The 26,122-nt window shown below is 39.5% G+C and overlaps 1 protein-coding gene across 1 annotated transcript in view; it reads right to left on the minus strand.

Moving 5' to 3' along the window:
• The window catches only part of MARCHF11 (membrane associated ring-CH-type finger 11), a 115,188-nt gene extending 91,341 nt beyond the window's left edge, over positions 1 to 23,847 (minus strand). The window contains exons 1-2 of the mRNA XM_015139752.3: positions 23,137 to 23,847; positions 21,837 to 21,992 (exon numbers count right to left, since the gene is read on the minus strand). Coding sequence (XP_014995238.3) covers positions 21,837 to 21,992; positions 23,137 to 23,682 — 702 coding nt within the window. The 5' untranslated portion in view covers positions 23,683 to 23,847. The remainder of the gene's footprint in view (positions 1 to 21,836; positions 21,993 to 23,136) is intronic.
• Between the last annotated feature and the right edge of the window lie 2,275 nt (positions 23,848 to 26,122).

A 26,122-nucleotide genomic window follows, 5' to 3' on the forward strand; every position in this document is an offset into this window, starting at 1 on the left:
AAGTGATTTCACCCTTGTATGAACATCAGAGTGTACTTACACAAACCTAAATGCTATAGCCTACTACACACCTAGGTTATACGGTATAGCCTATTGTTCCTAAACTACAAGCCTATGCAATATATTACTGTACCGAATACTGTAGGCAATGGGAACAAAATGGTATTTGTGTATCTAAAATAGAAAAGCTGCAGTAAAAATACAGTATTATGATTTTATGGAACCACCATAGTCTATGTGGTCCATCGTTGATAGAAACCTTGCTAGGTAGTGCATACTATAATTATTTTATTGCCATAGAAATTAATATGCTCTACATTTTGTTAAATGTTTAACTGCTAAAAACATGTTATTGACCATGCAAAACGCAGTGAACTATTTGAAAAGAAATCAGTAAAACAATCCTATTTACAATAGCTACAAAAAAAAAACTTAGAAATAAATTTGACCAGGGAGGTAATGTGCACTGAAAACTATAAAACATTGATAAAAGACATGGAAAAAGACACAAGTAAATGAAAAGATATCCTGTGTTTGTGGATTGGAAAAATTAATCCTGTTGAAATGTCCATAATGTCCATACTAGACAAAGTAATCTACAAATTCAATGCAAACCCTATCAAAAGTCCAATGTCATTCTTCATTTAAATAGAAAAAAAATCCTAAAATTTGTATGGAACCATGAAAGACCCTGAATAGCTAAAGCAATCCTGAGAAAAAAGTACAAAGCTAGAGGCGTCACACTATCTTATGTCAAAATATAATACAAAGCTACAGTAATCAAAACAGCATGGTGCTAGCATAAAAACAGACACATAGATCAGTGGGACAGAACAGAGAGACCAGAAATAATATATTCATGATCAATTGGTTTTTGACAAAGGTGCAAGAACACACAATGGGGAAAGGATGGTCTCTTCAATAAATGGTTTTGGGGAAAGTGAGTATCTGCATGCAAAAAATGATGTCAGACTCTTAGATCACACTGTATACAAAAATCAACTCAAAATGGTTTACAAGTTAAACATAAGAACTCAATCTATAAACCTGCTAGAAGAAAACACAGAGGAAAAGCTCCATGAGATTGATATGGGCAATGATTTCTTGGATATGATACCAAAAGCACAAGCAACAAAGCAAAAATAGACAGGAATTACATCAAACTAAAAAGCTCTGCAAAGCAAAGTAAACAATCAACAGAGTGAAGAGATAACCTATAGAATGAGAGAAAATATTTCCAAACCATCTATCTCATAAGGAGTTAATATCCAAAACATATAAGGCATTCAAACAACTCAATACTAAGAAAACAACTAATCCAATTAAAAAGTGGGCACAGGGCTTAAAGAGACATTTCTCAAAAGAAGACATATGAAACAGGCATAGGCATATAAAAAATGCCCAGCATTTCTAATCATTAGGAAAATGCAAATTAAAACCAGAATTACATATCACCTCACACCTGTTAGATGGCTATCATCAAAGAGATGGAAGACAAGCGTTGGCAAAGATGTAGAAAAAAGGGAGCACTCACACACTGTTAGCAGGAATGTAAATTAGTACAGACATTATGGAAAACAGTATGATGGTTACCCCCAAAATTAAAAATAGAACTACTGTATGATCCATAGATATCTGCACTCCCATAGTCATTGCAGCAACATTCACAATAGCCAAATATAGAATCAACCTGTGTTCATCAACAGATGAACGAATAAAGAAAATGTGGCATCTATACATAATGGAATACTATTCATTTGCAACAACATGTATGAACCTGAGGGACATTATGTTAAGTGAAATAAGCCAGGCACAAAAAAAGACAAATACCACATGATCTCACCTGTGTATGGAATCTATAAGTCAAACACATGAAGCAGAGGGCAGAATGGTGGTTACCAAGGGCCGAAGGTGACAAGATGTTTGTCACAGAATATAAACTAAGGGTTAGATAGAAGAAATAAGCTCAGGAGATCTATTGTGCAACATGTTGACTACAGTTAATAACAATGTATCGCATTATTTTCTTAAATTGTATTTTAAGTTTCAGGGTACATGTGCAGGTTTGTTACATAGGTAACAGTGTGCCATGGTGGTTTGCTGCACCTATGAACCCATCACCTAGGTATTAAGCCCAGCATGCATTAGTTATTTTTCCTGATGCTCTTCCTCCTCGCACTGCTCAACAGGCCCCAGTGTGTGTTTTTCCCTCCCTGTGTCAATGTGTTCTCAACAATGTATTGCATTCTTGAAAATTGCTGAGAGTAGATTTTAAGTGTTCTCACCCCCAACAAATGATAAGTATGCGAGGTAATGGATATGCCAACTAGCTCAATTTAGCCATTCCACAATGTATGCATATTTCAAAATATCATGTTGTACATAACAAATAAATACAACTTCTATTCATCAATTTAAAGTAACTATTTAAGAAAATAAAACCATATTGACAAACTTCTCATACTCAGTAACATTAAAATTCGATGATCTATCTTGAAAAATTATATAAATGAATAAAATAAGTTTAATAAGTTTTATGGACACGCCATCATACAACGGAAGCTTCCTGCTCCTAAAGTCAGTTCCAGAAGCCCCAGCTCCACCTGAAAGACCCTTGAAACCCACAGTTAAAATGGTTTTTCCTGAAACAGAATAGCATTCCTTCTATCTTTTGCCACACTTTCAAATAGTTATTGGTATATGAGTTAGACAATAAGGCAGAGACAGTACAACAAACCAAGTTCTTTAGAGCTACTTCCACACCATTCATTTTCAGTAACTAATAGGTCATATTCTCTGTGCATCAAACCAAGAGCAATTTTGTCCTCATTGATCTGAAAGGATATGTATGTGCTTCCAGACAAATAATGTTTGTCTAATACCCATTATTAATGTTCTTGAATTGCTTTATACCTCTGAAATAAAGTTATATTTCCCATTTAGAAAAAGAAAATTATTTCTGTCTCTTCTTTTTTCTTCTTTTATTTCTTTTTTATTTTCAGTTATTTCCAGGGTACAGAGCCATTTTCAGGGATTCACAACCTGCCAGGGAGGCTCATTCTCCCTACATCCTCCCATCAATGACTGATCCTCAGGAGAGGGTTGGTGCCTCAATAGTTACTGCTTAGTTAATGTTCCTCTGGTTGTTAACTAAGAACTTAAGCTGCTTGGAAAAAAATGTCTCCCTCCAGCAAGATGGCTTGCCATTAGTAAAATAATCCTTAGTAATTAAAAGTCTCATTTTCAAATATAGTTCATAAGTTTGACATCATGAAAATGGTTTCTCATCTAATTCTCTTTAAAAATGTTGCCCTAAGCAAAATAAAATGTCATCTTTGAAAATCTAAAGCCAAACAAAAGAAGCCAAAACACAACCACTGTTTCTCTTTCAAATAACAAAACTTCCCCTATAACTGGTCAATGGTTGCTTTTAGATACATTAACCCAAATAAGTGATACCCTCTAAAGAATTTTTTCTTAGTTGAGAAAAATATCTAAAATATTTGATCATCAATGTATCACAAATATCTTGCCAGAGACCACTAGATGTTATAATTATCTTTTACTTAAACTTGTTGCACCCAGCTACACAATGAACAATCAAAATTTGAATGTACTCACTGTGTCAACTTTAAATGGGTTTAATATTATGCCTGAGATCACATGCTTTATATTCTTAAGATAGTTAAGAAGTAAAGATTTAAATGCCCAGATTACAAAGTGGAATAAAGAAAATGGAAAATGATTGATTAAATCAAAATCTCATCAAATAGAGAAATAGACACCTTGGTTTTAAACAAATTAGGTGAGCAATAACAAATGGCAAAGCTTTTTAAGTAAATGGAATCTTGGTCAAATTTATTTTCCAAAAAGGTGAAAAAAATACATAGAAATGTCTCTAACCTAATGGAGCTCTGTGCACTCTGAGTCAAATTCCAAGAACACAACTGTAGTTTATGTGAAACACTAGAGGGCAGAGTTGCACAGTGAAGCCCTTCTGACGTCTAACTGAGGAAATGGATACCAACACTTAGGATGCTTGCTCCTGTAAACCCTCAGAACACACTGGCTTATTTTGAAAGGGTTTTAACTTTTAACAGATGATCTAAACCAGTCTACTATGAAAGCAATCAGCCAAATTCAGGAAACCCAGACAAGGGCTGCATGGAGAGTATTTATCCTAAAAATGATCTGTCTTCCTTCCTGCATGTGTTCATAAATAGCACATCTTATTCCTCATGAAATGACCATTGCTTTTCTCCTGAATAAAAGATTCCTAATAATCCACTTATGCTTATGGATTCTGAGAGTTAAAGGTTTTAAGTTATGGATGACATTTCCCATCTTATTTGGGGAATGGATTATTCCATTTTGGTTGACTAAGTACCATAAGCTCAAACAAAATGTCTCCATATTGTTAAAAGTTTTGCAGAGGAAGGAATCTTCACCCTTCAAAACTCCTTTATATTCATATTCACTGTCAATGGCAAAGATTCAAAAAATACGGGCTTCCCAGCATCTTACCACACTGATAAATGGAAGCCATTTATTTTAAATGGAGTCTGGAAGCCCAGATATCAATTTGTGTAGCTCCAGGAGCAACATAAAAAGTTGTTTCCCCTCTTTAAGCCATTGTGTGTCTTTTCCAGTGGCCAAGTCGTGTACAAGCCACTTCAATATCTCCCAATTATATTATCTTGAAAATTACAGCCTCAAATATTCATTCTCCAAATAGCCAAGTTCCTAGAGGGCATTCAATGAGATGATGAAGCTTCTCTTCAAAATAATCCATCTCAGAAACTGTGGGCTTTTAACAGAAAAACTGTACTTGTCCAAGGAGAAAACAGGTCTAAAATTTTTTTCATTGTTGTATTATCAACTGTATTTATAAAAATGGATATTAAAAATAATTATAATCCCAGGTAGACCCAATTTATCATATACAGAGGTTTTTGAAATCCTAATGCTTTGATAATTCTATAAATTAAATGCTTAAAATGGCAACATAAATACATATTTTAAATAACTCAGGAGGAGCAAATTGACCACCTGTTTCTCAGAATCCAGAATCCATTTTCACTATTCTTTTTCTCTTAATGTCTGTCTGATTGTACTCATTTTTCCCATGCCCCTAAAACCAACGTCTCACTATAACATACTAGATATAAAATAGATTGAGAAAACGGAGCCTTTATCAAGGTTTTTTACATACTGATATAAACTATAAAACTATAACCTATAAACATTGACCTCTCCAGTTAACTCATGGAAAACTAAAACACAGAGTAAAATATACTTCAGAAGGAAAACAAACCATAGTAAATATTCACTAGCATACCCTATTTCTAGAAGGCAATATATTTTTTAAAATCTGTCACTGAATTCAAAGATCATGGATTGGTAGCCTTCACTGGCCATTCTATGTAATATTTTAACAATATCTCTCAACAATTCATATCCCCCTTCATTGCCCAATTTTTTTTCTTATGATTAGTTCTTTCACTAGGAATTTCTACTTACATATTATCAGTCTGTTTGCAAGGTATGAGCCTAACTGAGATTTTGTCTTTTTTGTTTACTTTTTTTTTTCTTTTTTGAGACAGAGTCTTGCTCTGTCGTCCAGGCTGGAGTGCAGTCACACAATCTCAGCTCACTGCAGTCTCCGCCTCCTGGGTCCACGCCATTCTCCTGCCTCAGCCTCCCGAGTAGCTGGGACTACAGGCACCCGCCACCACACCCGGCTAATTTTTTGTATTTTTAGTAGAGACGGGGTTTCACCGTGTTTGCCAGGATGGTCTCGATCTCCTGACCTTGTGATCCACCTGCCTCGGCCTCCCAAAGTGCTGGGATTACAGGCGTGAGCCACCGCGCCCGGCTTGTTTACTTTTATTCATCCCCATTGCCTAGAATACTGGCATCTAGTAGGTAGTTAATAAATATTTGTTGAAATATTAAATGGATGAATAAATGAATACACAGCAAACCCAAAATACAACACAATTTTATGTATTGCAAGTCTTGTTCTAATAAGACTAGGAGTCAAGAATCAATAAGAGACCATCAAATGCCAGGCATTTTGAAAATGTTACTTGATTTCATTCTTCCAACATTAAGAAATTAAACATAGAGGCCGGGCGCGGTGGCTCACGCCTGTAATCCCAGCACTTTGGGAGGCCGAGACGGGCAGATCACGAAGTCAGGAGATTGAGACCATGCTGGCTAACACGGTGAAACCCCATCTCTACTAAAAATACAAAAAAAAAAAAAAAAAAAAAAAAAAACAATTAGCTGGCCGTGGTGGCGGGCGCCTGTAGTCCCAGCTACGGAGGAGGCTGAGGCAGGAGAATGGCGTGAACCCGGGAGGCAGAGCTTGCTGTGAGCCGAGATGGCGCCACTGCACTCCAGCTTGGACCACAGAGCAAGACTCCGTCTCAAAAAAAAAAAAAAAAAGGAAATTCAACATAAGAGTAGCATTGTTGCTTATACAGCTGAGTAAGTGGCTGAGCTGAAAGCTGGATTTGGTCTGCATATGGTCAAAGTCCATGCTTTTTTTTATTATATTACACTGATCCTCATACTGTCTCAACTCTTCTAAAAGATGTATAACAAATTTTTAACAGTAGGGCACTTAAGTTACAAAAGCTAATTGTGTCAACATAACTTCATAATCAAGACACTCTGGAGGTGCAGAAGAAGCAACTGACTATGAATGGCAATAAGAATTTCCTGTTTACTAGAAAAGAACAGGTTTCCACAACTCCTCGGTTGCTCACAACAGGTCTCAGGTGGTGGCAGAAGGAGAAAATAGGGAAAAACAAAATTGTTCCTTCACAAGTTATGGAAGAGGACAATTGCCTAAATCCATAGGTTAACAGAATATTCACAGCAATTCCATCTAGGGATTAAAAAAACATAATCTCAGACAGCACATATTCACCATGATTAGGGAATCTTAGACTGTGCTAAATTGATTACATCACAATCAGAAAGCAATCCCTACAATATTTGATTTTCATAAGGCTGTATTCCAGGAATAACATCATACAGGTCCAAAATCCATTACCCTATAATCCAACTATATGCTTTTTGTGAGAGGCACACTTTATATGCAAAAACCAAATAGGTTTAAAGTAAAAGGATGAAACAGTAAATCATACAAATAGTAAATAAAAAAGAACTTGAGTAGTTATATTAACATCAGGAAAAATAGACACGCAGACAAAGCTTGTTATTAGAGTGTTATGATTTGAATGATGATGTTCCTCTAAAATGTGTAGGTTAAAACTTAGTCATCAATGTAATAATATTAAGAGGTGGAGCTTTAAGAGGTAATTAAGTGATGAGGGCAAAGCTCTCATAGATGGGATTAGGGCCTTTATAAGAGGGCTAGAGGGAGTAGGTTTGCTTTCTTCTGTTCTTTGCCATGTGATAACATGGCATTTATCCTCCTTTTGACATTGGGTCCCTTCCATTAAGTGAAGACCCAGTGTCTGTCCCCTCCAGAGGATGCAGTAACAAAATGCCACTTGGAAGTGAAAGCTGGGCCCTCACCAGACACCCAACCTGCTAGTGATCCTGGTCTGCCAACCTCCAGAACTGTGAAAATGAATGTCTGCTATTTATTAAATTACCCAGCCTGGTGTAGTTTGTTGTAACAGCACAAACAAACTATGACATAGAGACAAAGGACATTCTGCAATAATGTAATGGTCAATCTATCAGGAAGATATAACACTTAAATATATTTGCAGCTAACAACCCAGTCTCAAAATATGTGAAGAAAAAATGGACGTAATTGAACGGAGAAATAGACAATTCAACAGTAATAGTTGTAAACGTCGATACCCCACTTTCAATAGAAGATTAACAAGGAAATAGAAGTCCTGAACAACACTATCAGCCACCACACCTAACACTATAAATCAACTACACCATACAGGCATCTATAGAACACTTCACCCTCTAGGACAGGTCGTATGTTAGGCCAAAGTCTCTTACCCAAAACACTTTGGGCCATATGTGTTTCAGGGTTCCAAACTGTCTGGATTTTTAAAATATAATATGGTGCATTTTCAGCATAGTATAAAACATCCACACCACCATCAGGATTTAGGTGAGCACCCTGTAGCCAATCACAATATTTCTACAGCAAAATATGTAATAACTATTGACCATAAATGAAATAAAGACTATAAATAACATGAAGTTAAAGTCCACATGTTTTTGCCAAAAATAAATTGTAAAACAAAATTAAAAACCTATTGTTTCTACTTTAAAGGCATCTTTCAAACGTATCCATTTTTCTTCATCCCTGCCATCATCCTAGCAAAGGTCACCATTTTGTTCACCAAAGGAACATTTTAATAGCATCCATGCTTCTAGCCCTGCCTCTCTCCAGTCCAGTCTCCACAAAGCAACTGAAGGCATCTATCATATTATTATTATTGTTATTTCTCTGCCTGAGACTCTCCAACAACTTCCCACAGCTCTTGAGTGAAACTCCAATTCCTCATGACAGCTCCTATGCCTCCTCACTCAAAGCTGTCCAGCCACATGGTCCTTTTATTCCCTCAAACACCCAGTCCTTCCCTGCTTAGAGTCTTTGGTGTCACTCTTCCTCTTCTAGAATACTCTTCAAATAATAATTTTTCAAAGGTAGGATCGTCATCAACATTTAGGTCTAATCTCAGACGTCACCTCCTCAGACTTTCCCTACCCCTTCTATCTAGTCTTGGCCTTCCTTGTATTTTTTTATTATTTTTTTAAATTTTTTAATATTTGTATTATACTTTATGTTCTAGGGTACATGTGCACAACATGCAGTTTTGTTACATATGTAGACATGTGCCATGTTGGTGTGCTGCACCCATTAACTCGTCAATTATATTAGGTATATCTCCTAATGCTATCCCTCCCCGCTCCCCCTGTCCCACAACAGGCCCCAGTGTGTGATGTTCCCCTTCCTGTGTCCAAGTGTTCTCATTGTTCAGTTCCCACCTATGAGTGAGAACACGCAGTGTTTGGTTTTCTGTTCTTGTGATAGTTTGCTGGGAATGATGATTCCCAGCTGCATCCATTTCCCTACAAAGGACGTGAACTCATCCTTTTTTATAGCTGCATAGTATTCCATGGTGTATATGTGCCACATTTTCTTAATCCGGTCTGTCACTGATGGACATTTCGGTTGGTTCCAAGTCTTTGCTATTGTGAATAGTGCCACAATAAACATACGTATGCATGTGTCTTTATAATGCTCATCATCACTGGCCATCAGAGAAATGCAAATCAAAAAACCACAATGAAATACCATCTCACACCCGTCAGAATGGCCATGATTAAAAAGTCAGGAAACAACAGGTGCTGGAGAGGATGTGGAGAAATATGAACACTTTTACACTGTTGGTGGGACTGTAAACTAGTTCAACCATTGTGGAAGACAGTGTGGCAATTCCTCAAGGATCTAGAACTAGAAATACCATTTGACCCAGCCATCCCATTACTGGGTATATACCCAAAGGATTATAAATCACCCTGCATTATTTTTGTTTGTTCGTTTTAACAAACTTCATTTTAGAGTAATTTTTTATTTATATAAAAGTTACAAAGGTTGTACAAACAATTGCCACACACCCTGAACCCAATTCCCCTATTGTTAATATCTTACATTGCTATAGTCTTATTTGTCACAACTAATAAACCAACGCTGGTACATTACTATTGACTAAGTTCCATACTTAGTTCTCTCATGACCTTTTTCTTTCCAAGATCCTATATCCAGAAGACCACATTACATTTAGTCATCATATCTCCTTAGTCTCTGGTTCGTGACAGTTTCTGAGACTTACCCTGTTTATTCTTCAGCTTTGAGAAGTACTCCTCAAGTTATTTTCTAGATTGCCCCCAGTTTGGTTTTGTCTGATGTTTTTCTCATGGTTAGACTATACTTACAGGTTTTAGAGAGGAAGACCACAGGTGAAATAATCTCATCACATCATACCAGAGGCACATGCGATCAACATGACTTACCAGTGATAATGCTATCAGTTATCACTGATAATATTAAACTTGATCACCTTGGTTACGTAGAATTTGCTAGCCTTCTCGATTGTAAAGGTATTTCCACATTCTTTCCACTCTATTATCAACCTACTCTTTGGAAACAAGTCACTGAGTACAAAGGATAGGGGGAATTGAGCTATACCTCCTGGAGGGGAGATTATATACATAAATTATTTGGGAGACGAGAATTTTACCACTGAAGCACCAGTGCAATTATTTGGAATTCCGTAAGGGAGACTTGTCTTTTCTCTCCCATTTATTTATTTGTTTGATGATTTATTTGTATTGGTGTTCACCTACAGATTTTTATATTATAGTTCAAGTTACAATCCAAGCTAAATTGTTGCTCAAATATTTCCAGTTTTAGTCACTGGGGGTTCTTCCAGGTTGGCTCTTGTGTCCCTTTGATGACTTATCTCCATTTTTTTTGTTTTTTGAGCACTTCTTTACAATCTGGCACTACAAGGAGCTCCAGTCTCATATTGCATGTGACTATTTTTTTAATTGGAGAATGATGTTAGAAACTGACATCTGGTGCCAGGTGAGCTTATTCTCACTCAGGTGCCACGAATACTGAACCCCCTCAACAGACAAGAGCTAGAAAACATACATATGTATACTAATCAAAGTATAAGTATATGTGTAAATATTTCTATATTTAACCATGTCTATCAAGAGAGACAAAATGGATCATGTGATACTTGATTAGAGTGGAATACATCAATATAAACTCATGATTTGCTTAAGCCTGAGTTTATATAAACTATAAAAATCATTTTTACATATAGAATTGGTTACATATAGAAACATATATGGTTACATATAGAAACATTTACAAATATATATAGAAATTTATATATGTAACATTTATATATCTTTCACAGATACGTAAATTTCTACATGGTTACATATATTTCTATATATAATCATTTATATAGAAACGGTTACATATGTATGAAATATAGAAATGATTACAATGCATAGTCAATATAGAAATAGCTACAAATGTATAGTTTATATAAACTCATGCTTAAGTGGAGCATGAGTTTATAAGAATGTACCCCACTCTAATCAAGTATCACATGATCCATTTAGCACACTCTTTTTAATCATCCAGTATATTCGTCAGGTTTCACCAGAGAAGCAAAACCAATAGGATGTGTGTGTGTGTGTATACATATGAGTGTGAGGAACATACAACGATGTTCATTTACTTATGAAGAGTTTATGTCCTAACATGACTCCATTGTAAGCTGAGGAGCATACTGAATGCATATCAGTTTCACACCATCATGAAACTGAAAAATTGTAAGTCAAACCATTGTAAGTTGGGAACTGTCTGTATATACACGTGTGTGTGTGCACATGTGTGTGCGCGCATGTGTGTAAAGAGAGTAATTATAAGGAACTGGCTCACACAACTATGGAAGGTGACAAGTCCCAAGATCTGCAATCAGAAGCTGGACACTCAAAAGAGCCAAGACTGTGGTTCCAGTGCAAGTCCAAAGGCATGAGAATCAAGAGGGAGGAAAGCACAGATCTGAAAGCCTACTAGTCCAAAGGCTGTTACATTTGAGACCCAGAAAGATCCAGTGTTTCGGTTGAAGTCCAAAGACAATAATGATGTTCCAGCTTGAAAACAGGTAAGCCGAGTTCTCTCTAAGTCAAGGGAAGGTCAGCCTTTTTGTCCTAGTCGGGCTTTGAACTGACTGGCTGCAGCTCTCCCACATGAGGGAGGCCATCTGCTTTCGAGTGTGCTTTGTCTGTCTACCAATTCCAGTGTTCATCCGCCCAGAAACACCTTCACAGACATACCCAGAACACTGTCTGACCAAATACCTGGGCTCCCCATGACACATAAAATTAACTCTCACACCCAGTTTATTTCCATTAGCATCATTAACACAATCTATAATTAACTAATTTTTGTATTTATTTGCTCCCTTGTTTTTCTTCTGTTCCTTACCATCAATAATTTAAGTTCTAGAAGCAGAGGCCCTGCTTGTTTTAACCAACTCTGTAACTCTACGGCCTAGAACAGTGTCTGTTATGTAGTAGTGGTTTATGTGTTGAATCAATGAAAAAAGAATAAAAAAGTACGAATTATCAATTTAAAAGTACCAATTTCTACTATCGGTAATGTAGTAGAAAACAATAAAAAATACTTTGAGGCTACCTCTAGAACATGAGTAAAATCATCTTCCAGACCAAAATATAAACAAACACACACCGATCCGTCACTGTGTCACGTTATATGAATAATCATGGATCCATCATCACTTCATACTGGAATTCTCCCCATGGGCAATTCAAGGTATGGCTGGTGTTTTTCCCTGAAGCTTACTGTAGTAGAGTTTAATCATGTCCAAAATAAAGCAGCATATTTCTTTTTCAAGTTTTATTTTCTGTAACAGATATTACTTTCAGTCTTAGTGGTATTCAGCTTGAGGGGAGTAAGTAGACAGGAGGCAGGGAGATTCATCACCCATCCTTATATGTTTCACCAAATCACTCGACATCTTTCCAATATCAAAGCATCTTTCATTCCATAGCCTAGGAACCATGTCACCCACAGCTACCCAAAAAATTCTGGCATAGTTAGTTGTAATCTTGTTGGCTTAGCATGTTTTAATGTCTTTCAACTACTTCTCAAATTGCTGAAAACCTTGCCTAGATTTGAAAATGATTTAACAGAAGCTATGATAGTATGACTGAGAGAGACCACTGTGAAAGCAAAGACTGTTTAGGAGGAGACAGAAAGGTGGTTTTGCATTCAAAATTTCTTTCTGCTTCCAGGGGAAGAAAGCGTGGCATGGTTGGCCCTCGAGAATGCCACGGAGGCAAAGACTTCCCCCTATTCACTGTGCCCTTCTCTCCATGGGGCTGGAGGTCTCACTGGAAACCTCCCACTTACTCATTCCCACACAAAAGATGAGAGTTAGATGATGTTAGGAAAAGGAAGAAAGAGATGGAAGAAGGACAAGACAGATATTTACTGAATGCTCAATACAGGCCTGGCAAATCCTATGCTCTTCACTAGTCTAAGATTTTCATTTCCTTTATTTAAAAAAAAATAGAGAGGGCCCTTGTATACATATTTATGTTTTTTAAAAAATCTACAAATATAACATAGGAAACAAGTTAATACCAGGGAGAGAGTTGGGGGAAAGAGAACAGGGCAAAAGTATTTCCTGCGAGCTCTGGAAAACTGGTTAATAAGAATATAAGAAAAGTCCCCTCACATTGTGTGAAAGAGGCTTCCTTCTTAAAGCCTCTTCTAACAGATTGAACAAACCAAGGCAAGCCTATGTAAGTGTTCTGAAACAATCCCTTATTCATTTGAACGATTCTGTAGCTCAGAGTCCTGACACAAATGGAGTAGGGAGATGAAATCTTGTACAACCACAAGACCATATCAAACAACGGAGTGCCTGGGGCATTCCTGGAATAAGAGCTGGATACTTATGGGAGGCATCCCCCCCACCCCCAACACCCCAGGTCCAAATTAAGCACTTGGCCACCCGCACCAAATCAGTATACCAAAAAGCGAAGTAAAACTAAAAGGCACATGAAGGCAACAATGGAACTCTATCGTTGTAATGAAGGGACATCCACTGTCCAGGTGTCATAGGTCAAAATGAGCCAACTCAAAGAGGTAAAAACTAGAGAGAAAGCATCTTTTTAGACGGTAGTTTTCAAAGCATTCCACTCCTAAGGGAAGGATGGAATAAGAAATGTGTCCTCAATAAGTTCCCTTATTGACTTTGCCGATATAGAAACGTTTCCGGGTTTTTGTCATGTCTTCCCAAATAACAGGTTCCAGTCCACCTCTTCTTGCAACGACTTCATTTGGCTAAATCATGCGGAACAGCTTTTGAATTATGAGTTACACTCATAGGGAAGATGTTGTCAGATATCCAAGGATACAGAAAGCACAAACCACAGTGCAGTTTTTCTTGGCCAACTCCTCTGTCTGCCATCCATTTACTTGTAATTGTAGACAATTATCTACTCATCAGTCCATTCCCTGCTATTCTGAAGGGTCGGAAGTACTCTCATTCTGCCCTCAGAGTCATCCCTTTCTACTCTCAGAAGGTCCCAAAATAGAAAGAAGCCGAGTTTCCTTTATACCAATCCCTTTATCAAAACATCAGTCACATCACAGCACAGCTACATGCCAAGGCAAAGCAGGAAATTAGTGAGGAGGAAATAGCCTGTTCTCTGGCTACATCTCCCCGGGTTTGAGTATTGTATTCACCGGTGGAAAATCATTTTTGAAGTTATGCTACAACTGTGCAAACTGCTCATCAAAACAAGTCACCTTGTTTTCAGCCAGGTGGCAGATTTCACACCAAAAATTTGTATCCAGTAGATGCTCTTAGCAGCTCATCTATATCCATGATCATACGGTAAAATTTCCAACAAATTATTCAAATTCCCTGAACAAATGCTAGAAGAAACCCTTCAACCAGTGACAATCTCAAGAAAGCGAGGGTGTCACACATGGGTAATTCCACATTCACAGTCTTTTTCCATGACATTTTATTTTTTGAAAAGAGCAGATATGTCTTACTGGAAGCTTGTATAAAAAAAAAAAAATCTAGGTTTAAAAAGACAGATCTCTGTGTTACTCTCAAGGCTTTTTTCCTATGGCCTGAAGAACTGAACATACTTGCCCAGGCAACTTGAGAACAGCATTATTAGAAGATCAACTTGAGATACCAGTTGAAAATTAACAATTATTAGATGGCTAATGTATGAGTAATGAATGCAATTTGATTTCCCTAAGTCATATTCTCACTGCAGAAATAATATAACCTCCATGGTTCTGGCCACCTTACAAAAACACTCAGGTATGCATCTATTCATTCATTTATTCATTCATACCATAAATATTCATTGAATGCCCACAAAGTGGCCAAGAAAATGAATGTCAGCAATATTGAGCTGTGTTATATAATGTGCTCTAAAACCTGTCCCACTCATTGCTATGCTTGTCCCTCAGAATGAAAGATGAGAAACCTAAACAAATTAAAATAATCTCATTTCAAGACATTCAGAAGGGAATATTCCAAGGATATTTACTGGACTGAAGACAGCCTCGGGCAGGGTAAGAGCATTGTCTGAAATGTCTTCCAGGACTCACGGAGAGGAGGACAGTGGCCTGTTCCAAGGACACTTATTCTGAGATGCCCCTGCTTTCCACTCCTGACTTAACCAAAGTGACTCCTCAGAATTTAGGATTTGAGTCTGATATGACCAAGAAACTGTTTCAAAGAAGCAATGGTTTTAATATTTAATACTGAGAAGTTAATAGCATTTCATTATGGAGCTAAAATGCCATCGTTTTCTAAATAATATAAGTTTATAATAAGTTCATTCAAAATTACAAAGAAACATAAAAATTTAGAAACATCCCACCCATTGAATTTTCTAAGAGGCCATAAAAACCTAAGTCCAAATCAATACTCCATATGCTTAAATTACTACCAAATGCAGCTGTGTGAACCCAGCTCACCACCTGTTTTTGTGTGGCCCATGAGTTTTTATATTTTCACACAGCAGGGGAAACATTTTTTCTAAAAAGAATACTCTTTCTTGACACATTAAGCTGATATGAAATTCAAATTTCAGTCTCTATAAGTAAAGTTTTACTGGAACACAGCCATGCTCATTTATTTATACAGTGTCTATGGCAGTTTTCATACTAGGAGAGTAGCTTATAATGGCCCTCCTAGCCTAAAATATTTCCTGTCTGACCCTGCAGAGGAAAAGTCTTCTAACCACTAATTTAAACAGTAATACAAATGTTATCAAGTGAAGAGAGTTTGGAGCCAATGACAAGGCTCCTCTACCCAACCACTGCCAAATCTTCTTGCCATCCTGACTTGCTTTAACCCATGAGTCGACCCACTTCTGCCTAGGATGTTCTTTCTTCTACAGGAAGCTGGGTGGGGGGCAAACAAAGCACAGAAGAGGAAGGTGTCCAAAGGGAAATGCATTTCAAAGGGCTGGAAAATGTAGAAAAGTAGAAGGTGTGTAGAGAAGGAAGTCCTGAAGGGTATCATCTATAGGGTCCACATTGTCCCCAAGCCTCATTCTAAATAGCTTAGAAGCAAATACCAGGGCACAATGCCTTAAATGACCTTTGGCTCCTTTTACCACTGTCTCAGAACCATCTGGCTTAGGAGAAATTGTAAAATCACTGTACATGTAGTCTGTAAAGTAGATAAGATGGCCATAGTAATATACAAAGTAAAATTTATGTATTTTATTCAGCAGAAAATCATTCATCTCTTCTAGGAAGTAAAATACAGACTCATTTTTCGAAAGTTAGTAAGCAAATGAAACAAAAATAACTCCTAAGGTGAGAAAATTGCCTCGTGATGTGCTGTTCATTTTGACATTTTTAGTTACCTACAAAATATGCCAGGATAGACATTTAAATCTTACATCTCAGCATGGTTTTTTAGTTATTCAGGCATGGTAATAAAAAAAATCTCCCCTCAGCTTGTTGTTTGCTATTAAATCTGCAGAGAATGGAAGTAAGAGCAGCACTTAGAGAAAAAGTCAAAGGGGTGGCTCACTGTGTCACAGGCTGCACATATGCAGACATTTTTAAGCCATGAAATGCAAATGTCTTGAATGATTTCAAATGACAGCATGCAATGCAGATACAGCTCATGCTCTGATGTTTTCTTGATACATTTTCAAAACCAAAGTCAGTTTTCAATGATAATTTGTCAGCTCCTCCTAGCGCATCAGCTACACCCTACTAGCAATCAGTTCTGAAGGTGGCAATGCCCCTTTCATGATAGAGCCCCATTTAGAAAAATAATGACCACGGGTTCCTCAGAAAGTTAATTAAAGTTCTATATATGTTTTACAAGAAGGAAGGTCTGGAAGCTGTACCTAAAAAGGATAGCCAAATAAACCCATCTGCTAGCTAATTCCCCTCTGATTCCAATCCATTATGAGGAATCCCAGGGTTTTAAGAACATGAATAAAAATGAAAAATAATCTCAAGTCCTTCTCTTTGCTAAGAGATTTCCCAGTCATTCTTACTGCTACAAGAAGATCTGCTGCTGACAGCACATTAGAAGAGTTTTAAAGGAAAAGGAGTAAGGGAAAGTCTAATAAAAAAATAGTATAGGCCAATAACAATGGCCAAAGCCTAAACCCTGAAAAGGTCTATGGACCACATGCAAGTCTCTAACTCTTCCCAAGTAGGCAAGACAGGCAGATAACACTGGTCCTTTCCTCTGCTGCTCCAAGCAATGAAGGAGGAGGAAGAAGGAAAGTTGGTGAACACCACGATTCCCTGTAACTGATGCTCAGCCATTACCCCTTCTGTGATTGTCCCCAGAAATCTCAGACTTCTCTGACCTTCTACCTACTCACAGGTTATATGCACCCCACCTGACAGGGGCCGTTCTAAAGCATAAACAAAGTATGGCTGCCTGACCTTGAATAGTGCTTCCCTGTGCTTGGCCACATTTAAGAGCATCTCATTGCTCCAATTACGAGTAGACTCCAATAAGGACATAAATAAGACCCACAGTGAGGGACATCTGGAGAGTAAGTATGCTCACCGCATTGAGATCATTATATCTCATTACACCTGCTTTTAAAAATGCTGATTCATTCATTACGGATGTCAACTGATGTGGTCAGAAACTGAGGTGGGATCCCAGAAAAAGAAGGGAATAAAAATCCAAGGGTAAAGAAGGATATAGAAAGAGGAGCCATTAACTTCACTTTGAGACACAATGAGAAGTAAACAAGAAGGACCTGTGGAAGTGAGCAAGTGAAGGTCCCCATCTCTAAGCTGACTGAACAGATCATAATATCCAGAGTCAGCATTTAAATGGCACCTGCTATGGGCCAGGTGTCATTCTAAGCATTTCACACGTATTTATGTGTCTAATTCTCAAAATAAGGTATAAGACAGGTGCCATTGTCAACTCCTTTTTGAAGATGAGTCAATGGAGATACAAAGAGTTTAAGTAGCTTTTCTAAAATAACATAGATATTACCTTCCATTTACATAGCTTTTTCTTCATTTAGGCAGTACAGTCTGTCTTTTATAGAAAGTTTATAATTTCACATACAATACTTTATCCCATAAATGTTATCTCTTCAAAGATCCATCATGCCTCTGGAAAAAATACTGAAACCATTCATAAACTGGAATATGGTTTAATTAATGTATAATGCTCCCAACATCTCAAAATAAAGCTGATCTTATAAGTCCACGCATTTCACTAATTTGGGGCCAGATTCAAAACAGAACTAGCCTTTACTCTCAAATTGTCCTTAACGCATCATCTTGGATATGTTAATAAATAAAATAGATTCTGCCAGTAGATAGGAAGGCAAATGCATTTTTATTACCTCAAATGTCTTAATTAACTCCTACTGCTAATGATATGGCAATTAAGGTTTAACTATGTTGCAAAGGATACATCTGCTAGATTTCTATTGGGTCATACTGCCAAGCATCACTGGAATCCAATAAAATTGGGAGGTTAGACGCCAATTCTCAAAGAATTCAAATCTCAATGAGAAAAACAAGTGAAACTAAGGTGTTAGGTTCACTGCAGCATGTTTTCCTCACACACACCTGTTTCCTGAAAACTGCCTTTCTCTGTCCTCATCTTCCTCTGAGCACAAGGAAATACAACGTGGTAATACTCGCTCATGAAAGTGTTTGAGGATATACATCAAGCACCACTGGTAAGTTCTTGCATACACTGTTTTAACCTCCTTTGGTTCAGAGCTAGTAGAAGTTATGGTGATATGTGCTGATCTACCTGGACTTCATGAGGACCAAATGCAGAGACCAGGTCAGGAAGGCAGGGCCATTTTAGAAGCTAACTCCTATGGTGGATAAAGATGGCCACTCCCTTTAAAAGAAGGGCCAGACTCCAGAAGTGGAGTCTATTTTCCCTTCTCTTGAATCTGAGTTGGGCCTCTGTCTAGCTTTATACAAAAGAATGCAGCAGATGGGGAACCACGTCACTTCCAAGGCCACGACTTAAGAGATTTGTAATTTTCACTTTCATGCTCTTGGAACCCAGTTATCACAGGGAAAAGCAGCAGTCACATGGAGGGAGAACTGAGACACCAGGTGGCAGCCCCAACTGAGCTTCCAGCCAACAGCCGGCACCAAAACCAGGTCAAATGGGCAAGCCTTGTTGGATGTTCCAATCCAGTTAAGCCTCTGGATGATGATAGCTTCAGGTGATGTTGCATGCAGAGAAAGACATCTCAGCTGACCTCCATCAACCCACAGACTCTGAACAGATCATAAATGACAGCTGTTGTTTAAAGCACTAAGTATTGAGATGGCTTATTATGCAACAGTAGACAGTCAAAACCTTCCCAAAGCATCTTAGAGACCCAGGTTGAAACTAGTTCCTGCTTGCTACAGCCTTTTCCAGGACAAGTCATGACAGATTCAGAAACATGAAGGTGGCTAGGATGGGACTGAGATGCACACTTTCCAACAGGGCGGCCCTGAGCCAGACTGACTAAGTCTGAATCCTGGCTTTGCCTTTTACTAGATAGGTACCTAGTAGAAGTTACTTAACTTTACTGTGCCTCAGTTTCCTTTTGAGTAAAATAGAAATATTCCTCACCTCTTAGATTTGTCATGAAGATTAAATATCCGTATCCATATACGTAAAACGTTTAGAACAGTGCGTGGCAAAGTATTTGTGAATATTATTATTTGTTCTCTGTTCTGGTCTACATCCAAGAAACCACCTGCTCACAAGGGATTGGCCTCACACAGATACAAGTGTATCTGATGTAGTCCTGGAAAGTTATTTCATTTCCAGCATGTTCTGAGCTATCATCATCACATTCGTATCAACTTTGTTTCTACATATGATTTTGTAGGTCACTACAACAATCAGATCAGGTTACAGGTAATAGTAGTATTTACAGATGTCATAATAAAATTAATCCTAAATATGCTAGTAGTACTGGATTAGTTTTTGGGTTTTAGTTCTTTTTTGGGGAAAAGGAAAATCATATGCATAGTTTGGGGAGTTACTTCTTAAAAAATAACTATGGAATCTTTTTTAAATGAAGCAAGAGACAGTAGTAACCAATTCCTTTTGCTATAGGATTAAAATTAGTAAATACTATTTTTCCCCAGCTCTTTATCTCTTCTTTATTTTAAAATGTCCACCAAGTACTTATCTCTATTTACTTCAAAATTAATCATCCCAAATGAATTAACATATAGTTGCCATAAGCTCAAGCTTTTGAAATAATCTTCTGTTTCAGCCAATGAGCGTCTGCCTATAGCTCTTCTCATGGAACTTTTCTCTAGAGCCCAAAACTCTCTCATTTCTTATCTTCCCACATCCTTCTATAGATAAAACTGTTGTAGATCCAGTTATACTACCTATATGCTGTCTTTGAAAATGGTTTCATCTATTTTTCAAGACAACTATGATGGATTCATAAATTGATACCCAAGAAGTTCAATCAGAGGTTCTGGGAAAAGGCGTCAGGTTTGTGCCTGTCTTCAGCATGATAATATCACTCATCCATATTATTTATGCTTTCTCTTTCCAAATTATTCATAAGCCCTAGGTCAGCTTGAGAAATACATATTTTCATTTTGTGCTTGCTAATCATGCATTAAATGGAGACTATCAGAGATGCAAATTAATTGCAAACTATATAAGGATGCAAAAATTCTAAACTATGAAATTTAAATTCTTAATGCACTAGTAATTCAACTTCCAGGTTCCTTCCGCAAACACTAATAGTTCCAACTATATTACATTGCTGAATAAAAACCAAACTGGGTGATTTAGATAGCAACAAGGAACACGAGAGTTTATTACATTTTCCCCTCCCAGCTTCGCAATTCCCTATTCTTTTTCCTTCCATCATTCCTTTGCCTCTGTTTTGAACCCTATTCTTTTATTTCTACTTAACTTCAGCCTACCAGATAACATTAATTACACATTATTCTGCTTTTCCTTAAGATGGCATTCCTAATATTGTATATTCTACCTGTCTGTTCAAAGAACCTGAATCTGTTTCACAATAAATTTTAGGCCTATTTTCCAGGGCATTTGTAGATTTATGTGTATTGTGTTATTATGTGATTAACACAAAAAGTTTAAGAAAATGTAAGAATACTATTTCAGTAGTATTATTGAGAGTAACTGTTGCGATTACTTCTGCATCCACTATGTAGCTGAACACAGCAAAGAAGAAAATCAGCAAAAATTTAACTGCGAAAGAACATCATATGAAAAAGAAAGCCTGGTTAACTGGAAAGAGCATTCAGATTAGAACTAATAGGTTCAACCAAAATTTTCATACCAGTAAAGTTTTGCTTTACTTGTATCTGTTCTCCATAAATGGAGCCCACTAGAGCTTAAACGCTTAAGTTAACAAAATATTAATAAAATCAACTGTGTAACATTTCTAATGAATAAAATTGATGTAAGTGGGGTTATAAGTCATCTTACCAACTTGCCTTTTTAGAAAAAAGATGGGTATCATTTTATCAATAAGTAAAAAATTAATGAAGGAAACCATTTAATTAAAATGTCTTTTGAGTTTCTCAGATAAAACGTCATGGCTTTCTCAAAACACATGTTTACAAATTCTAAATCTTGGTTTTAATGTAATTTGCACAAAATGTTTTTAAGTAGCATAAGTAAATATCCTTAGTAATAACTAAGCTTAAGTGCATTCATGTTAACAAAATTATTTCAGGAAAAATAAATGTTGAAACTGCTTACCTGGCAAGGTTGTTTCATTTTAATGGCTATAACATGGTATCTATAGCAGCAGAGTTCACAGGTCCAGGAACCTCTCTCACTGATCCACTTTAGCAGGCACAGCTGATGTGTATACCGAACTGACCCATCACATCGGCAGGGATTCAATAGCTCACCCTAAAAAGAAAACAACTCAGTGTGAATATTTGTGTCTGTGGCTGTATTTTAAAAACCTAATGCTTCCTTTCTTTTCTTTCAAAGCCATTTACTCAGGATACAGCATCAGGCTCTATCCTAGGAAATGAAATTAAAATTTTATACCTCTGATGGGAATGAAACTAAAGTCTTAAAACTATTTCAAAGATATTACTTACAGTTATGACATAAATGTTCTACCAACATACAAAATGTCTGCAAGATATAGCTCCCAATACCCGTGGGGGAAGGCTGTACTATTAAATCTCTTTAATAACTTTTAAGTGGATGGTCAGATGCATTTCCTCTGCAGTTATTCTTAATCATTGCTAAAGAAGAAACGCACGGCATCCCAGAAAGCGGCATTATGCTTTTATTTTTCTAAATGTAGCATCATAAATATTGACTTAGGGCACTATATTCCTGAAAGCCTGTATATTCTTATGCAATTTCCTTACTTTTAAAAACATTACACCTAATGTTTTCTCAGACCACACATTTGTAAGGGACATATGCTATCCTTTCCTCTGCATGATTACTCTCACTTAAGTTTGCATGCACCTACAATGGTGTTTATAATTTTAGGATTGTGTTGCTGACAAAATATAACGTACATTGTTGGCATAATTGCCTTTCTTTCAAAGTCCATTCCTATTTCTCTTGTAAAAACTATCACATGCTTTTCATATCCATGAGATTAAGTCACCCAAATTTGCAATAAGGAAAGACTCTGCCCTTTCTGGTTGTGATATGACATCCGTCTCAAGATACATCTGTAGAAAACGGACTTCACCTTACATCTGATAGGTTTGCTTCTAAGCATAAACCAAAATTCATCGAATAATTCACAAAAGGTACTTTTGGCATTATCACTAAAGCACCTGAGGAACATGTACCTGCTAAGCCATGAAGGAAAAAAAAAGTGTAGATGAAATTAAACCCAGTATTCGCCACTGGGACATTTTTATTTGCCTTCACAGGAATGGAAAGGGGAACGCACACTGGAGCTAGCGCTCACAGGGCAGAACCAGAGGAGTCTGTCTGGAGGCAACTGGGAAGGAGGCGTGCGCTGTCCGTGGTGCTGAAAGCTTGACCGTTGCGAGCTGGAGCCGCCGCCGGGCCTTACCTGCTCCGCGCCCTGGAAGCAGATCTTGCAGATGGGCTGGTGGTGCTGGTGCTGGTGCCCAGAGCGCTGGTCGCCGCCGCCACTGCTGCTGCTGCGGCTGCTGCACACTGAGCGCGTCTCGGGCTGGTCTCCGGCGCCCCGCCGCTCGCCCTCGCCGCCCGCGCTGGCCTCAGACTCCCCGGGGCCGCCTTTCGCTGCCGCCACCTCCGGGAGGCGCCTAGGACCTTCCCCGGAGTCGCCGGCCGCCGCCACTTCCTGGCCGGCGGGCTGCAGGGGCAGGGGCGGGGGCGGCAGCTCGTCCGCACCCCTGCGCCGCTGGGCCACCTCCCCTGGCGGCTCGCTCGGCCCCGCGGCGCGCTCGGGGGTCGCGGGGGTCGCGGGGGGCGCGGGGGGCGCGGGAAGCGGCGGCAGGTAGCGCGGGGCCGCGGGGACCGGGGCCGGCTCTCCTGGCGGCGGCGGCGGCTGGGGAGGTTGCGGGGGCGGCTCGGCGTCCCGGCTCTCCGCCCCGCGACACCGACTGCCGCCGTGGCCGCCCTCAAAGCTCATGGTTGTGCCGCCGCCGCCCTCCTGCCGGCCCGGGCTCTGGCTGCGGGGAGAGAGAGCGCGGAGGGAGTGGGAGGGAGGGGGGAAAAGGAGGGAGGGGACCCGGGCGCCTGGGGCTGGGGGGCGGGACGGGGAAGGGGTGCGGAAGGCCCGGCGGCGGCGGCAGGCGCGGCTGTTCGGTGGAGCCGCCGGCTCGGCTCTGATGGAGGCGGCGCCGAATTCGGCTGCGCGTGAGAGCCGCGCCGCGGAGCGGGGGGGCCGGGGAAGCGAGGGGGCGGGAGGGAGGAGCGGCGCGGCTGGGGCGGCGGGGCGCGGGCGCGGGCGCGGGCGCGGGGTGGGTGGGGGGCGCGGGTCGGCGGGCGTAGCTCGGCGTTCAGCCCCGAGGGGGCGGGCTGGAAGTGGGGGATCCCTCCGCCGCCTCTACGGGCCGGACCCGCGGCCGCTCCCGTCGGTTCCGGGGCGGATGACCCCTCTCCAAACGGCGCAGCACTGCGGCGCTCGTGAGCGGGGAAGGAGGGGGCAGGGGAGAGGCCGCGGGTCCAGAAACCGTTACTGGATGGGCCGGTGGGATGTGGCGCGGGCCGGGTGGGGGCGCGAGAGTGTGAGCCGAGACCCGCGTGGGTTTGGGGGCGCGCCGGAACCGGCTGAGCAGTGGCGCGGGAAAGGGCGCGGGACCCGGGACTGTAACCGCCACTTCCCGGCGCTCGCTTCCCGGCTTGGAGCCCTCAAGGGCACTCTCAGGGATCCCCGAGAGCCTTAAAACAGAAGTCTCTGTTTTAACCTGTGTCCTCTCCCTGACTGTCCCGCCCTCGAATCCCTGTGTCCTCCTCACCCGCTCCCTCCTGCAGTGAGCATCCCGGGTTGTTGGTAAAAATCTTGGTGCCTGGGAGGTCAGAGCTTCGTCTCCTGAAATGGTTTATAGTAGTGAACCCTGGCGCCACGTTCTGTGGCTTATGATCACTTTCGTCCTCGCCGCATGAGGAAGCATATGACACCGCCCCTTACCCTGGAAAAGTGGCTGCAGCTTTCCCCAGATCTTAGTTTTACTCACCCCGAAGTCAATTTCTCGATAACTCCACCCTGCAAAACCTCTGTGGGACTCATCTTCAGGGCAGAGCTACAGTTTTCTTTCCGGGGGGGGGAAAAAATCCCCACCTGCAGGGAACTAGGCGGAGAATCGTGCACATGCAGTAGTTTCCAAATCCGTGCAGTGTGAGATCATAAAGCATCGGATTTGTATGCGGCAATGTGTCTATCCAAATTTTCACTGATGTGACGCTTCCAGTCTTTGACACAAACGACACAGAGCAGTCATTTTTGGCCGTGTTTCGTAGCCGAAGACCCAGAATCAGAAAGGCAAAATAACTTGTTCAAGGTTATAGAACTATTAACAAAGAACTTCTGTGTTCCCTGACTCCAGATTTTCTGGTTCAAATGCCAATAATGTTTTATTCCAATCCTTTCTTCTGCCTCCTAAAATAGTATTGTAGTACATTGTGTGTTTGGCGCCATTGACTCCCATTAATAGTTAGATACTCTGTAATGGCTGAGATAAACTACTAGCTTAAGTTCATTTTTCTAGTTCACGTTTTGGCAGTAAAAAGTATATTTGATTCTTAAAGAAGACCTACCTCTTTTGATAGAAATTAGTTTCATTTGCTAGAGAGAAACGGTTGTGAAAAATAATTCAAGAATGTTTTGTCACAAATGGCCTCTGATGAACTAGTTTCCAGGAATGTCCTCTAACACTTAGCCCCTTCAGACTGGCTATTTTTGGTAGCAGAGTGGCAGGCAGCAAGCACATTTTTAAAACAATAATCTCCAGGAACTTATCACGTTGAAGAAATGTGGTTGTAGATATGCTTTCATTTTTGGTCTTCACCTGTCAGAATGACAACACAAGTTTGTGTGTTGCCACAGTCAAGATAATCATAAGCCTTATGATCATCATAAACCTTCTTCATAAGTTCTCGAGTTAAAGGGTGTCTAGATTTGTACAGAATCCCCCAAATAATTCCATTTATGACTAGTAAATTTCTACCAGGTGTGACAAAGTGCATCGTTACTCGAAGGACAGCATAAAAGCTATGGGTTTTCTATAAACGGTGTAGAATAATTCAGACAGCAAAGCGGCATGGATAAAGGGGGAAAAGGCCACAAGGCTAGATGTGTCCTCTCAGTTAATTGTTTCTGAAAAATAAAAAATAAATTAAGTTTTCTTGCTAAGTTGGGTAGCCACATGAGATTCTTTCCTAGTTTCAGTGACCTCCAAAGCTGACCGGTCCCTAAAGAAGGGAAACTTATTCATGATCTTCAGTTAACCCAATGAATTTTCAATGGATCCAGGCAAAACACCTCCTTTCTAACTTTGACTACATCCTCTGTCATAAAAATATAAAATAATGGAATGCAGAAAGGATGAATTCCTCTCAGCTGCTGGCAC

This window comes from Macaca mulatta, chromosome 6 (assembly GCF_049350105.2).
Source record: "Macaca mulatta isolate MMU2019108-1 chromosome 6, T2T-MMU8v2.0, whole genome shotgun sequence".
In the NCBI taxonomy this organism is placed as follows: Eukaryota; Metazoa; Chordata; class Mammalia; order Primates; family Cercopithecidae; genus Macaca; species Macaca mulatta.